Genomic DNA, 16,900 nt, shown 5'->3' with positions numbered 1-16,900 from the left:
CCATCTTTTCTCCCTCAGAGAAAGGCCCATGTTTTTAGACGTTCCCAGCAGAAAACCCCATGTTGTTAATAATAAACCCAAGATTTCCCTCTGTAATACAGCTGTCCATTATATGACATTTAATTCTATTCATATAATCATAAAGTCCTGTTCGGTCATAATTTGAAATGCATTGCATCTGTCTTTCCTGTATGATGTCCTCCTATCTACTGTCGTGGAGACTTGGATGGAAATTCTGCTGTGGATAATTCTTAGAGCTCCACCATGCAAGGAACCTTGGCAACCAAAAATATAACAGGCAAAAACTATGTTAAAATGGTAGTCTGTTAGGAATAAAGAAGCATGACTTTTACTTTTCAATATTAATTCAGTAGTTTCGGGTTATTTTTAAGCTTGTCTCATTTTCTTCTGTGGCTCCAGCTGATTGGATGTCATTTGGTCCCACCAGTGTTTGAAATTCTTAATTATCCTTTCTAGCTTTCTGACATTGTGTTTTTCTTCTTGACATTCACATACTGTAAATATAGCTCTGTCCAGGATGAATCCCATTTAGCAGACAATGCTTGACAGCCCTAGTAAATTCAGAATGATCTATTCATTCATCAATATGTGTGTATAATTTCCATTAAGCTCAATAAAATTTGTGTACAGCTCTATTAACTAGAGTTTTTTAACACTTTAGTGTCTTTCTATTTGCCAGGAGGTTTCATCATAGACTGAGATATCTCCCCAGCTTTTAAGGCTCTGGGAGTGTTGATTTGAAAAATGAAGAAGGATAAATTTTCTTATGGGGGTGGATTTGCTGGAAGATCCTCCTTCTGCACAGCTTGGCTGGTATGCCTATCCCAGCCTGGTAGAATACTTCCCTAACCTACCGTGTGTGGAGAACCGGTCTTTGTTGACCCAAGCTGCAGGCACTTGTGGTTGCAAGATAGGGGTGCTAAATCAGGGGTTCTCAAACTATGGCCCGCGGGCCAGATACAGCCCCCCAGGGTCCTCGATCCGGCCCCCGGTATTTACAGAACCCCCCCGCGCCCGCCCCCCCCCCCCCCCCCCCCCCCCTTCACCGGGGGCTTTGGGGGGGAACCAAGCAGCCGCAGATGACTGCCTGCCACTTCATCCGTGCGGCAGCCCCTGTTTAAAAAGTTTGAGGACCTCTGTGCTAGAGCTTGTGGTTGGCCTGCTTAGACTGCAAGAGTATCTCACTGTGTGCTTAGAAACATCCCCACACTCACGCTCTGGAAAAGAAAGGTTAGGAGGAAGAGCAGAGAGAAGTATCTAATAACTTCATATTGTGCCCTAACACAATTTGCCCATGTTTTCATTTCAAAGGTTAATATATTCAACTTGTGTTTGTTGAATCATGTAAAGTAATATTTCAAAACATCCTCCAGGAGGAAAGAAAAAAAAAGAAAAAAAAGAAGAAAAAAAAGAAGAGTATATATATGATGGTTAGCTTATCTTACAGGACTAAAAAATGCCTGAAGATCTTTGTAATGATTTTTGTGTGACAGAATCAGTCAAAGTTAATGATTTTGCAGGTCCTAGTTGTGGTTATATTAAAAATAATTGCATTACCCTAGCACAACTCGTTTCTGTTGCTACATAGTTTAAATATTTTATGTAGTTTTTAAGGACTGATCCTATTCTGAGGTGGGGAAAAATGCAATAATCTGTGCCATTTCTTCCGTCTCAAACCACAAGGAAACTTTCTACTATCACTGTTATTGAGATATTCATCAATCAGCCTGCTGGATCTTCCTGTTTCAAATTTCTTGTCTTATCCTTTGTAAGTATTTTTTAAATGTGTAGCTACTTGTGAGCATTCTGAGTGTGTTTTTGAAACCCCCGGTTAGAATATGCTAAGGAAGTGCGAAGTCTGAACACCTCAGATGAAGTCAGATTTTTGTCCAGTGGAGGACTTCATGACCTGGGTGGTATGGACATGTATAGGTATTAAAGTATAAATTGGTGATGGGCAAGTGTGTTGCTTTTGTGTGCTTCTTGGAGGGGTGGTGGTGTCTGCAGAGTTTTTAAATACTTAGAGAAGCGGTTTCTTACTTACTTAGGTGAATAATAAAAGCCAATGAATACTGAAAGGGTTGCAAGATCTGAGAAAGAAAGCAGTAGGAATTTCTTGCATGTCGTAGCCAAAAGTTTTTCTTTTTTTCCATAAATATAAGCAGCCAGTTTCTGATAGTATATCAGCAATACCACTTCTGCTGTAGCTGGAGAAGAGAAAATGTAGTTTTACAGATTTGAAAAGTTGTGGGATATAGAGAAGGAGGAGAACAGAAGATGTTAACAAGAAAGAAGTTATGGAAAGAGGCAATTTTGAGCTAGTTTAATGGAGCTAATTACTATTTGTTTCTTAGTTAGTTCCCCAAAACCTCACATATCCTACAAATTAATGAACATCACAAAGTGTCTGTGGGTGTAAGGAATGGGAAGGATGTGGCAGAGGGCTCAGGACAATGCAGAGAATAGGTAACAGAACCTCTATGGGAATATGTATTCTTTCAAAACCAGAGATCAGTATAATAATACTTAACATCCATAGTGTGCTTTTTAATCCCACATTTGCTAAGACATATTGGCATTACTTCCATGGAAACATTTAAAATATGAACGTATTAATACTTGACATGGATAAGGCAAGGGAGGGAAAGGTTCAAGGAGGAAAATTTATGGCAGCTCGACAAGATCAGAGAAGTGCTCTTTCCCGGGACTGGCACTTCAGCTTTGCCCTGTGCCGTGCTCAAACCTCTGGGCCACAGCTCTCCTGGGATATCGCATGTTATGTAGGGATGAGTTTTCAAAATGACCTACAAGACAGGCACCATACTCCTTCTGAAAGGCAATAGGACTGAGAATCCTAATGTCCCAAGGCCTTCCTGAAAATCTCATCTTACGTACAGTCTTAACCACTTCATCACACTCGCTAAATAACAGCAGATACTTGTTAACAGCATGTATATTAGTCACTGAAAATATTTTATCCCTGCTTTGGGGCTCCTCTAAAGAAATTATACCTCTCCATTGCTCAGCTTTCTCTATATAACACCTGAGAAATAATTGTTTTCATTTTTTTTTGCCTCATTGATTGTAGAATAAATAATCCTGGAATAACTCCCCACCCTCATTATTCTGCTGTATCTGGTGAGCAATAACTTTTGGTTCAGCCTGTCTAAGGGCAGCGGCAGGAGGGATGGCGAGGGATGGAGAAGAGCGGGCTGTTGAGATCCCTGACCCGTGCGGTTGGGTATGGCCGGCTTGGCTGTCTCCTTCTGTAGGTGAGCAACGCATGGCACCGGGAGGCAGCTTGCTCCCTGGCTGCCTTTGGGAGTGAGGAATCACCCGCGAGGGGCAACACCCGCATGCGGCCCTCGCAGCCTAGCCCCCCGCCGGCGGGCCGCGGCGCCCCCGCACCGGGGCCGCGGTAGGACCGGCCTCCGCGCGCCCGGCGGGGCTGCCGGCGGGCCGGGACGCGGGGGGCGCTGCCACCGCGCTGCGCGAGGGAGCGCCGGGGCCGGAGGCGGGGGGGGCCGGGCTGGGCTGCGCGCCCCGGTCAGCACCGCGGACAGCGCCCCCGGGCCGGCCCCGGCTGCGGCTCCAGCCCGGCGGGGGCGGCGGGTCCTGCGGGGCGCAGGAAGAGGGAGGAGCTGCAGGAAGCGGAGAGGAGGGGAGGGCAGCGCTGAGAGAGGATTTTCCCTTCTGCTGCTTGCCTTTTTTTTTTTTTTTTTTTTTGAGGAGGAGGGGGAGGTGGCGCCGCTGGTGGCAGGGTTTCCTCCTGCTGGGGGATGATGGATAGATGAGGCGAGCGGCGCCGAGCGCTGAGCCTGCTCCTGCGCTGCGGAGCGACTCTCCTCCCTCTCCCATTCCCTCGCCCTGCTTCTGCGTGAGTGTGTGCGGCTGCCCGGCGCTGTGCACCCAGTATATATACATCTGAGCCGGGAGGTGCTGCGAGCTGCTCTCGCAGCGCTGCTCTGTGCGGGAGGAAGGGCTCGGCTGCAGTGCTAGCAGCGCCAGCAGCAACAGCAGCACCAACAGATTTCTCCGCCTTCCTCCCTTCCCTTCAGCTCCATCTCCCTTCCCCTCCCTCCCCCCACGTCTTTTTGGGGATTGCTTTTGAAATTTTTCTTCTTCTAGTCTGCAGTCCTTGTTATTTGATACTTAGTGCCTTTTTGTTTGTTTGTTTTTGTTGGGGTTTGTGTTTGCTTGCCTTTTTTTTTTTTTTTTTTTTTTTTTTTTTTTTTTTTTTTTTTTTTTTACCTTCCTCTGAGGAGGCACAGACACACACAAACACAGAGAAATAAGGGAAAGAAAAGTACCGGGACTTATCCTGCTGCTGCAAACCCAGAGACGGCAGAGGAAGAGGGGGGTTGGCTTCTCCCCCAAGGTAAAGCCCTGCCCCCTTTACCTCCTTGCCACCTCCTCCGAGAAGGGGAAGGAGAGAGGGAGAAGGAGCCAAAGTGGAGAAAAGCAGCTCTTCTGCAGCTGGCATTTGGAGTACAGGGAGCCAGGAAGCGAAGGATGGTTGTGGTTACCCGAGCGGGCTGCAGGGCAGCTCTTTTCCTCTGGATTTTCAGCAGCATCAGCTGCAGAGCCAGGACTGCTCTGTCTGCATCTCGTAAGTACCCTTTCCTAAGGAGCATGCACGATTTCAGCTCTGCAATAAGCCAGAAGGGAATTCCCACAACTCGGGGAGGCTGATTTTTTTGTCTTTGCTGGTGAAGCTGGTGTTTGCTTTGCTGTGTATTTTCATGTCTGTGTGTGCACCGAGGTTTAGCACTGTTCAAAATGCTCCCCATCAGGTCCCTCTTAGTGTAGATAATTTCAGTGGTAGCTGGTGTGGAAAGTTGGAAGACCTGCTCTATGATAGAGGCTTGGTTCTGCAATGGTGTCAGAGTGGGAAAGGAATCAGGCAGAAGCTGTTCAAAGTTTGGGGGTGGTTTTTGTTTGTTTGTTTGTTCTGGTTTGGTTTGGTTTTTCCCCACCTTCCTCAGAAGGCAGACAATTTGCATTTGGAAGTACTTCCACAGTTGTCTGAGGGAAAGGAGATGTGAGCAGTTTCCATAACTAGTGTTTTATCAAGGACCAGCAAGAGAAAATGTCTCATTTGAAGAGGAAAGAAAGATGGTGAGTTGATGACAGAGAACTGAGCCAGGACAGCTGTTCTTGAGAGTGAAGTTTTGCTTCCCACAATAAAATGAGCAAAGGTATTTTAGAGGAGACCAGAAATTGCCCCCTAGGGAGGCAGAAATAAAAGAGAAATGATCAAGCATCTGCTGAAATGCTTAACTTCAGACCGGAGGAGTGCAGAGCACCTATACAGGACCCCATTCTGCTATCAGTGTAAAAATGACAGCGCACTCATTGATTTCAATGGGTGTTAGATCAAATCTTTAACATTGCACTGAGCTGTAGTTTCCAGCAAAACGTTTACAGGTAGATGTCAGTGTGAAGTATTTACTTGTTTCTCTTCAGACGATGTAAAGCGTTTGCCCTTTGCAAAGTATTTTTGAAATGCATACTAAAATGAAGCAGTGCGTTTTTATAGAATCATCAAAAATAGACGCTACTGTTGACTTCCTCTGCTGTTTATAGAGGGAAGAGATGTCCTGACATGTTCCAGATAGATGTGCTGGGGCTGTGTGTCTGTGAATGGGGGCTGATTCTACCGACCAAATGGGCGATTGTCTTAGAATGCAATGTATATACTGCATAAAGATCTATGTGGATCATTAAATTTATTTGTTTGTTTCCTTGGGGGCAGGAATAAACAATGCAATGGAGCACTGCTATGCTTTCTCAGTAGGTTTCTGTCTGTTATCATCTGATACCTATTGAAAAATAAAACAATGTCATTGTTCCAGGATTTGCTTACACTTAGACATTTATTTTGTGTCAACAGAAAACATACAGCAGTGTCTGCATTGTATCTAGGGCTCAGAGGCTATAGGATGTTCAGATATTTTTCTACCTTTGATTTAGGAGAAATATTGATCCTGAGGTTTACTGCTCAGTGCTGACCGGCTATCTAATTTTTCTTCTGAGTATTACTTCTTCATGGTAATTTCTTAGGCTCTGCATAACAGGAATATAAAGCAAACAAAAATAATAATTGGTGACTTAGGTTGTCAGAAATCTGGTTTTAGAAAACAAAGTTCCCTGTACTGCTTTTCTGTAATAGGATTTCTGAGCTTTTTTTCTGTCATTCAGTAATTAGTGGCTGTAGTTTAACTTGAAAATGACCTACAGTGGATTATCTGATTACTCAACAAACAAATCTTTAAGTTTTGAAAGAAGTTAGTTGAGGGGTTAATGGTTGTAGTAACACCAGCAACCCAGAAATTTCACGTATAAGGAATATATATATAATTTTAATGAAAATTTACTCATATATATTCCCATTTTGGCAGGGTTTTTTGGTTTGTTTTTGTTTTGTTTCAGATATTCAAAGATTTCTTTATATTAAATTACCTTCCAAGAGCTTATGCACTACACTTCTTATGTAGCGTATAGCATTTCATTTCTGACTCACTTCTGACAGTGAAATGGAGGTAGATTTGTTTACTGGAAACAGCAATATAGCTAGAAGTACACGTCAACCTTAATATTACAAAAGGAGTATTCACATTGCAGTACATGCTTAAAATTCTTGTAAAGACGCCTGGGTGCTTGGGAAGTGGTGCCACGGTAGGAACTCAAGTGCTGTGTCACAGTGTTTTGGTGCACCACTGAACTGGTTGTTCTGTTGCACGCTTTGATATACAAACTGGTCACTGTACTTATTTTCTGGGATTGTTTATCACTTCATGTGTAACTGCTTGTAAATGGCATTGGGGAATGCTTTTTCTCCTTTGAGAAGAGAAAGAAAGCACTTAGGTTTTTCTCTTTTTTTTTTTCCTCTTCTTTTTTTTTTTTTTTTTTTTCTTTTCCTTTTTTTTTTTTCCTCATCAGTTGATTTTGAAGATCATACTGGGAATACTGCTGAAAAAAATTGTGTGAAATGCAGCTTTGATGTAAAACTGATTTCCAATCACGTTTTTATTTTCATCTGTATCGCTACTTGATGTTTTGACTTTGAAGTAATTAACAGCAGTAATTTTATTGTTTACAGTATTTCTTAGGAAGTATACAAGATTCATGGTGTACAGTGAATTACGAATCCCTATATATGAGCTTGCTACTCAATATTTTCTTAGTCTGCTTGTGCTGACATAGAAAAAGATACAGTTTTCAGAAAGAATAGGATTGGTCGTCACTTACGTGAATACATTTAATCTCAAATGTTTGTTTACTTTGCAAAGTCAGTAAAACTAGCTCTGTCATTAAAATGATGCCTCTCAGTAATACTGATTCAGAAGTGATCACGTTGAAAGTGTTGAATCTCATTCAGTTTTATCTCAAGATGAAGTGGGTGTTGAAAGCCCATCTTGTAGTACAGTAAACATACAGGGTGATACGGCATCACACACACTAATACTGAGATCTTACTGTAAATTTTATTCAGTGATGTTTTTCTTACCTTGCCAATAAATTCTTTGTATTCTTGCCATTTTTTTGAAATAAGCACAGGGGGATCAAAACTCTTAACTTCTGAAATCAAGGCTAATGAACAGCTCAACCAGGAGAGGTCATCATAAGATAAAAAGTAACATGGAAAATACAAATTTAGTGCTTTATAGTCTTTTCCATGTCTTAAAGATGAAATTATAAGAATATGACTATAGGAAGGCTAACTTTCACCTCTTTTCTTACAAAAAAACCACACAAAGCAGTGACCTTGTCTTCCTAATGGGGATGTTAAAAGGATTCATCATAGGATCATCTGCTTCTCTATGAAAGCAACTCACTTTAGATGTAATTATCTTTCACAGCTAGTTTTTATTTTTGTTTGTGTCTGTTCATGCACCATGCAAACCTGATCAGTACAGAACTATTAAAACTTACCATTCTGAGACTTTCCATGCTTTTGCAGTAGGTCCCATGCCAGTGCTGCAGTTGAAGTTTAACCCCATTTTACGGTAATTGATGCAGAAATCAAATGAAGAGCAGGTATAGTAAATCATGAAGATTTGTGTATCAGCAAAAATATGCATCTTTTAGCCTTGTCTACATGGCACCCAGGCTTTCTTTAATAGCTTGGGTAAAGCAAGAAATGTACTGAAAAAGTGTAATGTCCCTTTTGAAAGAGCAAGGCATTGTATGAGAAACTTCTTTTCAGGACTTCTGGACTAGATAGAATTAGAGAATCTATCCATCCAGTTCATGGTGCTTGAATGTTGCGTATGTGGGTATGTCACATATTCTGTTAGACTCATAGCTGGTGTTAGTTCTCTTCCAGGTAATTTTTTGGACATAATGGTATTTTGTGCAATCTGGTAAATGCCAGTTGTGTTTCTGTTATATCTGGTTAAACTTTCCTAGTTTAGGCCCTGTTGTCTGGATGTAAACTTGGAGATGCCACAGAATTTAGTTTCAAGTATACCGGAACATTTTCATGTAGATTTAAGGTTTAATTGTTTGTCTTACTCCAAGGGTGTCAAAGCACTTACAAATATACTAAACTTTTAAACTGAGGGCCTAAGTTTCCAGTAAGGCCATAGGATTTCATAACATTAAACATATGCTGTTTTTTTTCTTTCTGAACTCTGTAGCTGTAAATTAAACCAAACACATCTGCAATTATATAACAGTACCATTATTAAAGTGCTATGCACCACAATATAATACAATCAATATTCAACAGGCAAACAAGAGTTTGTTAATTGGTTATTATTTGACAACTTTGAACTGAGTTACTCAGGGTGACTTTTACAATGCATATGCTTTTCCTAGACCAATACAATAACCTTACATGTGAATGAAATAGTAATAAGTAGTCTACTGGCATTTCCATATTTGTGACAGCAGCTAGAGCCTGTGTCGGTGCTGAAGAGCCAAAATTTTAGAGTCCTTAACTTCTGTGCATGGAACATAACACAGCCTGACCGCAGGCGTCTGTCTAGGTACAGAAAGTCTGATTCAAAGTTTGATATGGTCAGTTGGCACTGAATCAATTGCAAATGCCATTGAATTAATGTTTTTTAAAAATGTTTTTTGCTGGGGTTCTTTTTGTTTTCTTCTGGGTTTAGTTCATTTATTTTTTTAAACTCTGGTGCGCTAATGTGGAATAAGACACAAAAAGTGCTTCAGTAAGTGGTCCAGTCTGCAAGAAAGTTTGAAACTGAGGTTAAAGTCTAGGAATTGAAAACTTGTCTCTGTGCACATTGGCTGTTTCTTGTGCAGAGACAAGAAATATTTTATGATTATTTCTCTTTTTTTTTTTTTTTTTTTTTACTCAGGTAATTTTAACGTATTTGAAAGATTATTTCAGTTGATGCAGTCATGACAGGAAATTCTTTATATATAATATATTAATCAGACATTAGAAACTGGAGATCTACTTTGATAACTCTTTATCACCATGGATTTGTGAGAGAGTAGGTTTTGCTATAGGAGTTCTTTAGGAATTTCAGCTTGGATCTGTAAATCTTATAAAGAATCAGATCTCATGTTCAATGTGCAGTAAATATAGCAATATTTTAGACTTTGTAATATTCCTAATGGTTGGGGCAATCACAAAGTATGCCCGAACTATGGGGGTTTTCTACATTTTCTACATATGCAGAAGCTGATCTAATTTGACTCATAGGTCAAACACAAGACAACTAGTTCCATCCTGAGGTGTGCCACTGCCCATGCCTGTATTTCCCAAGTGCCAATCATGCTGGGTCTTACAAAAGTACATGGATTGGCAAATACGTTTCAATCACTTCAGATAGAAAATGTTAGAGAGCCAAAATCAGTCCCTCCTCATCAGATGAAACTCTGAGTGACTTTTTCATTTTGTTAGTCTTCAAAATTTTAAAGAATACATTTAAGATTATGGCAGTGTTTAGAAAGAGGTGTTAATTTGATGAAGGCATCGTTCCAAAATCTACATGAACACAGGGTCCTTCTTTTGACATATCAGGAAGATCTGTGGGGCAAGGAGTATGAACTGGTAGCTTGATTCTTCTCCCACCGAAGGACACAGAAGTGCCACTGGTTATAAGGACTGTGTGGTTGTGGGTTTTTTTGTCAGTGTATCCATGATTCAGTCTGTTGGTGTGGGATACTAGAAATGATTAAAAAGTTCTTCACATTTCTGCCTTTGAACTAGCACTGATTTTATCTGTATTACACTTCATTTATTCAGCTGCTTTATTGGCATTGCATAGGTAGATAATCTGAGACCACCAGCTAATTGCAGGACATGCTAAAACTAAATTTGGTAGTGTAGGAAATTGTGGTAATCAGTAATCAATACTTTTGAGCTATTTGCAGTTCCAGCTTTGAAGATATCATAGATATAACAAAAGCACTCCCAAGACTGATGTTTGACATTTACAAAGGACTCCGGTACATCTAGATTTTGATAGCTCTGCAATTTTACAAGCAGCTTTACAAAGTTGAGACCTTTCCTGCCTAAGAAATTGTCTCAGTATTCTTGCGCTGCTGTAGTATCTGCCCATTTCCTATTTGTTCCTTAAGCTTGAACAACTGGTAATTGAGAGCAGAAAAAGATATTGACGTTCACATTTACCTCTTTCTTCTGCCCAAAAATGTTTAGAGATTTTTTGGCTTTACATACTCGTATAGAGGTGTTTTTTCAGATATTTAACGTGAGTGTTCATGCTAAGCCCACTGAGGGACTGATTTATTTAGACTTACAGTTCATAATTTGATGTTAATATTTATCAACATGTAAAATATTGATCAAATATTTTATTTTCAGCTGTGTGCAGACTCCAAAAATATGTTTTAAATAAATCAATGGCTAAGATTTATTCAACATAGCTAGGAACTTTGTTGACATTTGTATTAGTAAAACCTCAGGCTGGGTTACAACTTTAAATGGGTAAATAAAATAAGCAGCTAAAAATACTTTCTAGTAGCCAGGGAGCATTTGAACTTTTCTAGCCAAAGGATTTCCCATCCCACAAACAAATGCGATATCTTAGAATGAAGATTTATTATTTGTTTCTGTAGCATATTTGAGGTCCCTTTTAAAGGGAAAGTAACATTTTAATTTAGAAATGTAATGACCTGTTTATATATCTGTCTAAATATAACGTAAACATTCTGTTTGATTTTGTAAGGCTGCTATATCATTTAATATTTTGTAGCCTTTGCTCAGGGAAATCAGCCATGCACACACTCCATTTCTCTCTACTTTCTCTGTTTCTATGATGTAGAAATTAACTGACTATAAGCATTTTTTGCACCAAGTCTAGAAGTGTGCCACTGTCCATTTTTTTATCACCTAAATGGTGATAAAGCCTTGGCTGTGTCTGTGATCGATTGCTCAGTCATCTTATATACTTACACCAATATTCATTGTAAGGCCAATGAAAACCTGGGATGCAGAGGGAAGGAATACAGAAGATGATCAACAGATATGCTGATGAGACTGAAAGGGTCTGTTTTCACAAGGGGCAGCAGAGAAGCTGATGGAAAGTTTGCCAGGGGAAAAAAAGGAAGAATTAGTGACAACGAATGGAAGCTTAGAAGTATATGGGCCTAATGCAACGGGATGCAGCACAGCAGGCAAGGGAATTGCAATATATTTTAGGTTTTCATGTGTTACCTACTGGGTTTAAATGTCACTGATAAAAAGTTCTTGAAACACAGTTTGAAATGCAGTTAAACTGGGATGTGATTTTACTCCCAGTTATATTTATGGGAAAAATTGCAAGGCTGTGGTTGGGGAAAAGCCTTATGTATTAAGACCAAACCAACAAACAAAAACCCAAAAATCTTTAATTTACAGCCTGTTGACCAGTTTTCAAACAGATCTCTAGATTCTGCCCAGATTGTCAGCGAGACATAGAAGGGTCTTATACATCTTTCATTTTCCCTGAATATAGATGAATGTTCAAGTATCTTTAAAAGGATGAGGATAAATGGAAGAAAAGGAAAATAAATTCATTTTAAAACAAAATTAAAAATGAAGACTAATGGCCTCCCACCATTGTTCTGGACCATGAAAAAAGAAGAGGTGTGGGGGCTGAAGAGAGGTTCTCTCCCATACAGTGACAGTAACGTGTTCCCTTCCTGGTGAGCAGTGGAGTCAGAGGGAATAGCTTGCCCTGTCCTCAGCTTTATCATCACATTAGAGGATGAGTGAGCTTCTGTGAGAGAGGGAGTCGGAAGCATATCCTGCCCAGGGCAGGCTCTGCTGGCTACATGATCCCAAGCTTCAGCAAGCTGTACTCTCTAATGTGCTTTCCTTCAGTTTTACATCCAAAAAAATGATGCTGCTGGGCATACTGTCAGTTATATGATGAATGTCCTACCTGCTTCTTTCCTGGTACAGCCAAGCTGTTTGAAGTGATAGCAGAATTCCCTATAGATTAGAGATGGTATCCATTAGAGTTCCAGCCTTCTTCCAAAAACACATGCTGCCAGGCCACACACCCATTTGCTTCTGCTCTTAATTATTTGCCATTTTTCACATACCTCCTTTCTCATTTTATTAATAGTCTTACTCCCTGCTCTCTGCCCTCTCCCCACCCTTTCCTCCAGCAATAAACTGACTCCACTGACTTGTCTTGGATTTTCATTGATTCATCACCATATCAAGTAACTTGCTGAGCCTGGAACTAAGGGAGATTGTCTTCACTGATTCCTGATTAATTCATCTGTATGTGTAAGCTAAGTACACAGGTAATAACTCAATTGAAATTCCTTCACTGCTTAATTGCTGTGCCATAGTCCTGGCATGTTAAGTCAGATAATCAGATATTATGAATGAAGTTAGGATTATTTTTTTCCAAAAACAATTATTAGAATGTCATCATAAGGAATGCGTTTACTAACTCTCTTTATAATTATGCATAAAATGGACTTTCAGCCTTTAGGTCAGTACAGTGCATATGTATTATACATATGGAAAAAATTACATCAAAGAAATGATGTAAGTCATGCTCCCAAACCTACATATTCCTATCTTATAAGGCCAAGAAGGTTCACTGAACCCAGCTGTGGTGATATGACTGGTTGTGTTATGATCTTCATCTGCTTCAGACATCACAGAATCACAGATTCAGTGAACCACAGAATGGTTTGGGTTGGAAGGGACATTTAAAGATCATCTAGTGCAACTCACCCTGCCAATGGTAGGGACATCTTCCACTCAGTCAGGTTCTCAAAGCTCTGCCCAAAGTGACCTTGAACGTTCCAGGGATGAGGCATCTCCAACTTCTCTGGGCAATCTGTGCCAGAATTTCTGTCTTCTGTCTAATTTAAATCTACCCTGTTTTAGTTTAAAACTGTTACCCCTGTCCTATCACAACACACCCTGGTAGAAAGTCTTTCTCCATCTCTCTTGTAAGCTCCCTCTAAGTATGGAAAGGCCACAATAAGGTGTCCCTAGAGCCTTCTCCAGGATAAATAACCTCAACTCTCTCAGCCTTTCTTTATAAAAGGGAGAAGCCCTCTGACCGTTTTTGTGACCCTCCTCTGGACCTGCTCTTACAGGTCCATGTCTGTCTTGTGCTGGGAGCCCCAGGTGGGGTCTCAGGAGAGCAGAGTAGATGGGTAGAATCACCTCCCTGGACCTGCTGGATCCTCAGATGGTCTTGAACCTGATCTTCTTCTACAATAGGTGGGACATCATTCCCCCGGTCTCTGCCTTGAGATTCAGGGGCCTGAGAGAGATGGGAAATGCACTTGCCAGTGAAAACTTGAAGGAAAATAGTTGTTGAGTACCTCAGACTTCTCCATATCCGTTGTCACCAGATGCCCTGTCGTATTTTTCAGGGGGCCACAGTATCTTTTATCTTCCTTTTCTGACTAACATACCTGCTAAGCTTTTAACACATTTCCTCCCAGCACTGGATGTCTCAGTCAGGAACTATGTTCTTTAGTCTAAGCTTATGACTTTACACATGGCCACATTAAAATGCCTAATGTTTCCTTTTACTAGCTGACCTAGATGTCCCAAGCTTGTGACAGGAGCAAACTTCAAGTCATCTTCAGCTTCAAAAAGTATGAATTTTTCTGCAGTTCAAATAATAAAGGTGTTAAATACCGAAGGGTTAAAAAACAGATTTCTACCAGTTCTCACTAGAAACCAGTCATCTCCTTTGTTATGGTTACATTTTGAGATACTTAGTGTGTCACATTTATAATAATTTTGTATCTTTGTTAAAATAGTGTATTTTATCTTTGTTAAAATTTTGTATCTTTGTTAAAATAGTTAAAATAGTGTTAAAAAAGTCAAATGCCTTTAGAATTTGAAATGCATACTAGTACAGTGTGTGCAGAAACAGATATAAATGCATATATATGCCAATTTGATGTTATTTAAATCTGTCATCTCAGAAAAAAAAAAAGGCCTTACAAAAAAACCCCAAAACACATCAGGATACTTTGACAAGATCGATTTTTCATAAACCCATCTTGATTCGCACTAACTACATTTACCTCCTTTAAATTTTTATTAATTGTGTTCTATTATTTTGTCTAGCAGCAATGTTAGTTGGAGCGGCTTGTGATGGCGCGGGTCATCTTCAGTGTTCGCACACCATGCTTACCTTCATGGTGCCTTTTGGTGTTCCCTTGGTGTTCCCTTGGTGTTCCAAGGGTTACTGCAAATCAGCAATAACAGCGCTCAGAGACCTTCCCAGACATAGGTTGCTCTGTTGGTTTGAAGCTGTCTAGCCTTGTTAGCTTCTCTTTAACATCTTCCTCTGTTTTTTATTAGAATGTAAATTGTTTTGTTGCCACTCTGGGATCTGACTATGCAGTCTCGTTTGTTTTCCTAACACTGTATGGTTTTGTCTTTTCTACAAGATGGGCAATTTCACCACTTGTACATAGCAGTCTTTTGATATGGATCCTTCTGCTCCTCATCTCCTCTCTTATCTCTTGTTTAAAAAAAGCAAACACACCTGCTTTTGGCCTTCTTTTACTTTTTTATTTTCCTTATGTCTTCTGTGCGTAGCCAAATTAAGCCTTGTTTTCTTTTGCTTATAATTTTCCTGTATTTTAAAGATTCTGATTTACTGAATCACAAAACGGTTGATGTTGTAACGGACTGCTGGAGGTCATCTTGCTTTGCTCAAGCAAGGTCACCTAGAGCAGGACCATGTCCAGAGGGCTCCAGATAGTCAACAACCTCCCTGGTCCTCTCTCCACTTCAAGCAGATAACTCCACATCCTCCCTGGACACCCTCTGCCAGTGCTTGGGCAGCCTCACAGCGAAAATGTTTTCCCTGATGTTCAGATGGAACCTTGTGTTTCAGTGTGTGCCTGTTGGCTGACAGGTTCCTGTCAGCCCATTTCTCCAGCCTGTTGAGGTCCCTCTGGATGACAGTATGACCCTCTGGTGCATCAGCGACTCCTCACAGTTCTGTGTCCTCAGCAAACTTGCCAGGGGTGCACAGCACCCAAATGATTAACAAAGATGCTGAACAAGACGGTACTCGGTACTGACTCCAAGGGTAAACTGTTCCAACTAGACTTATGCCCCTCTCTGGGCCTGGCCATTCAGCTGGTTTCTAATCCACTGTCTGCTCAGGCAGCCTGTGCTTCATCAAATTTTCTATGGGGACCTTATCGGAGACAGTGTGAAAAGCCTTACTGAAGTCCAGGGAGACAATTACCAACTGCTCTTCTCTCATCTACTAGGCTAGTCATTTCATCATAGGATTTTATCGAGCTGGTCAAGCATGACTTCCCCTAGGTGAAGCCATGCTGACTGCTTCTGATGATTTTCTTTTACTTAATGTGCTTGGAAATGGTTTCCAGGATGAGCTGCTCCATCACCTTCCCAGGGACTGAGGTGAGGCTGACAGGTCTGTAGTTCCCTGGGTTCTCCTTCTTGCCCTTCTTGAAGATAGGAGTGACATCTGCTTTCCTCCAGTCCTCATGCAGCTCTCTAAATTGCCATATATGTTGTCAAGCATTTACTAAAGGATTTTTAAACAATTTCCATTTAGATTTTTTTCTGTTAGCACTCATAAGTTATGAAGAGGTCTAGCTACTGCTGCTACTAAATATACTTAATAATGGATTTTTACCTTTATCAAGGAGCAACCAAAACATGTCATTAACACTAGAAACACAAGTAATACAGCTTTATCATTATTAGAAGTTTTAATTCTGACCTATAAATTAAAATCTTATATGCATATAATTACCTGTCAGGATCGCTGAACCCAGCTACAGTGATATGATAGGTTGTGTTGTACCTTCATCTGCTTCACACATCATACAGTCATAGAATCAGTGAACCACAGAATGATTTGGGTTGGAAGGGACATTTAAAGATCATCTAGTCCAACCACACGGCCATAAGCATGGACATCTTCCACTCGATCATGTTGCTCAGAGCCCCATCCAACCTGACCTTGGATGTTTCCAGCTTTAGGGTATCCACAGCTTCTCTGGGTGACCTATTCCAGTGTCTCCCCACTCTCCTTGGAAAATATTTCTTCTTTGTATGCAATCTATATCTACCCTGTAGGAAGGCTAGACAGCAGCAATAAAAATGGCCTTAAAGAGATTGAAAGAAGATGATTGTTGGTCTCAGGCATAAAGAAGCAATATAATCTTTTCTGACTCAATTCTGGCCTGGTCCCTGCTATTACTTAAAGCCACAAGAGAAGATTCATCTGGATTTTTGGTCTGGTAGGCATATCTCACTGATTACTGATTTGTGCATTTAATGACTTACTGTATCAAGACAAGTCCCACAGAAATGGTCTTCCCAGTCTTCACTCACCTCTTTCTCTGTATTGATAAGGAATGTTTTGTTCAGAATTCTTGTTGTCATAAAGAATATTTATATTCTGAATTAAAAAAA

The 16,900-nt window shown here is 40.5% G+C and overlaps 1 protein-coding gene across 1 annotated transcript in view; it reads left to right on the top strand.

Moving 5' to 3' along the window:
• Positions 1 to 4,318: 4,318 nt before the first annotated feature.
• CNTNAP2 (contactin associated protein 2) overlaps positions 4,319 to 16,900 on the top strand; it is a 1,159,974-nt gene continuing 1,147,392 nt past the window's right edge. Inside the window, exon 1 of the mRNA XM_056337119.1 lies at positions 4,319 to 4,630. Coding sequence (XP_056193094.1) covers positions 4,534 to 4,630 — 97 coding nt within the window. The 5' untranslated portion in view covers positions 4,319 to 4,533. The remainder of the gene's footprint in view (positions 4,631 to 16,900) is intronic.

This window comes from Falco biarmicus, chromosome 4, assembly GCF_023638135.1.
Source record: "Falco biarmicus isolate bFalBia1 chromosome 4, bFalBia1.pri, whole genome shotgun sequence".
NCBI lineage: Eukaryota > Metazoa > Chordata > Aves > Falconiformes > Falconidae > Falco > Falco biarmicus.
The sequence above is the reverse complement of the archived record's forward strand: the minus strand, read 5'-3'. Positions and strand labels throughout refer to the sequence as shown.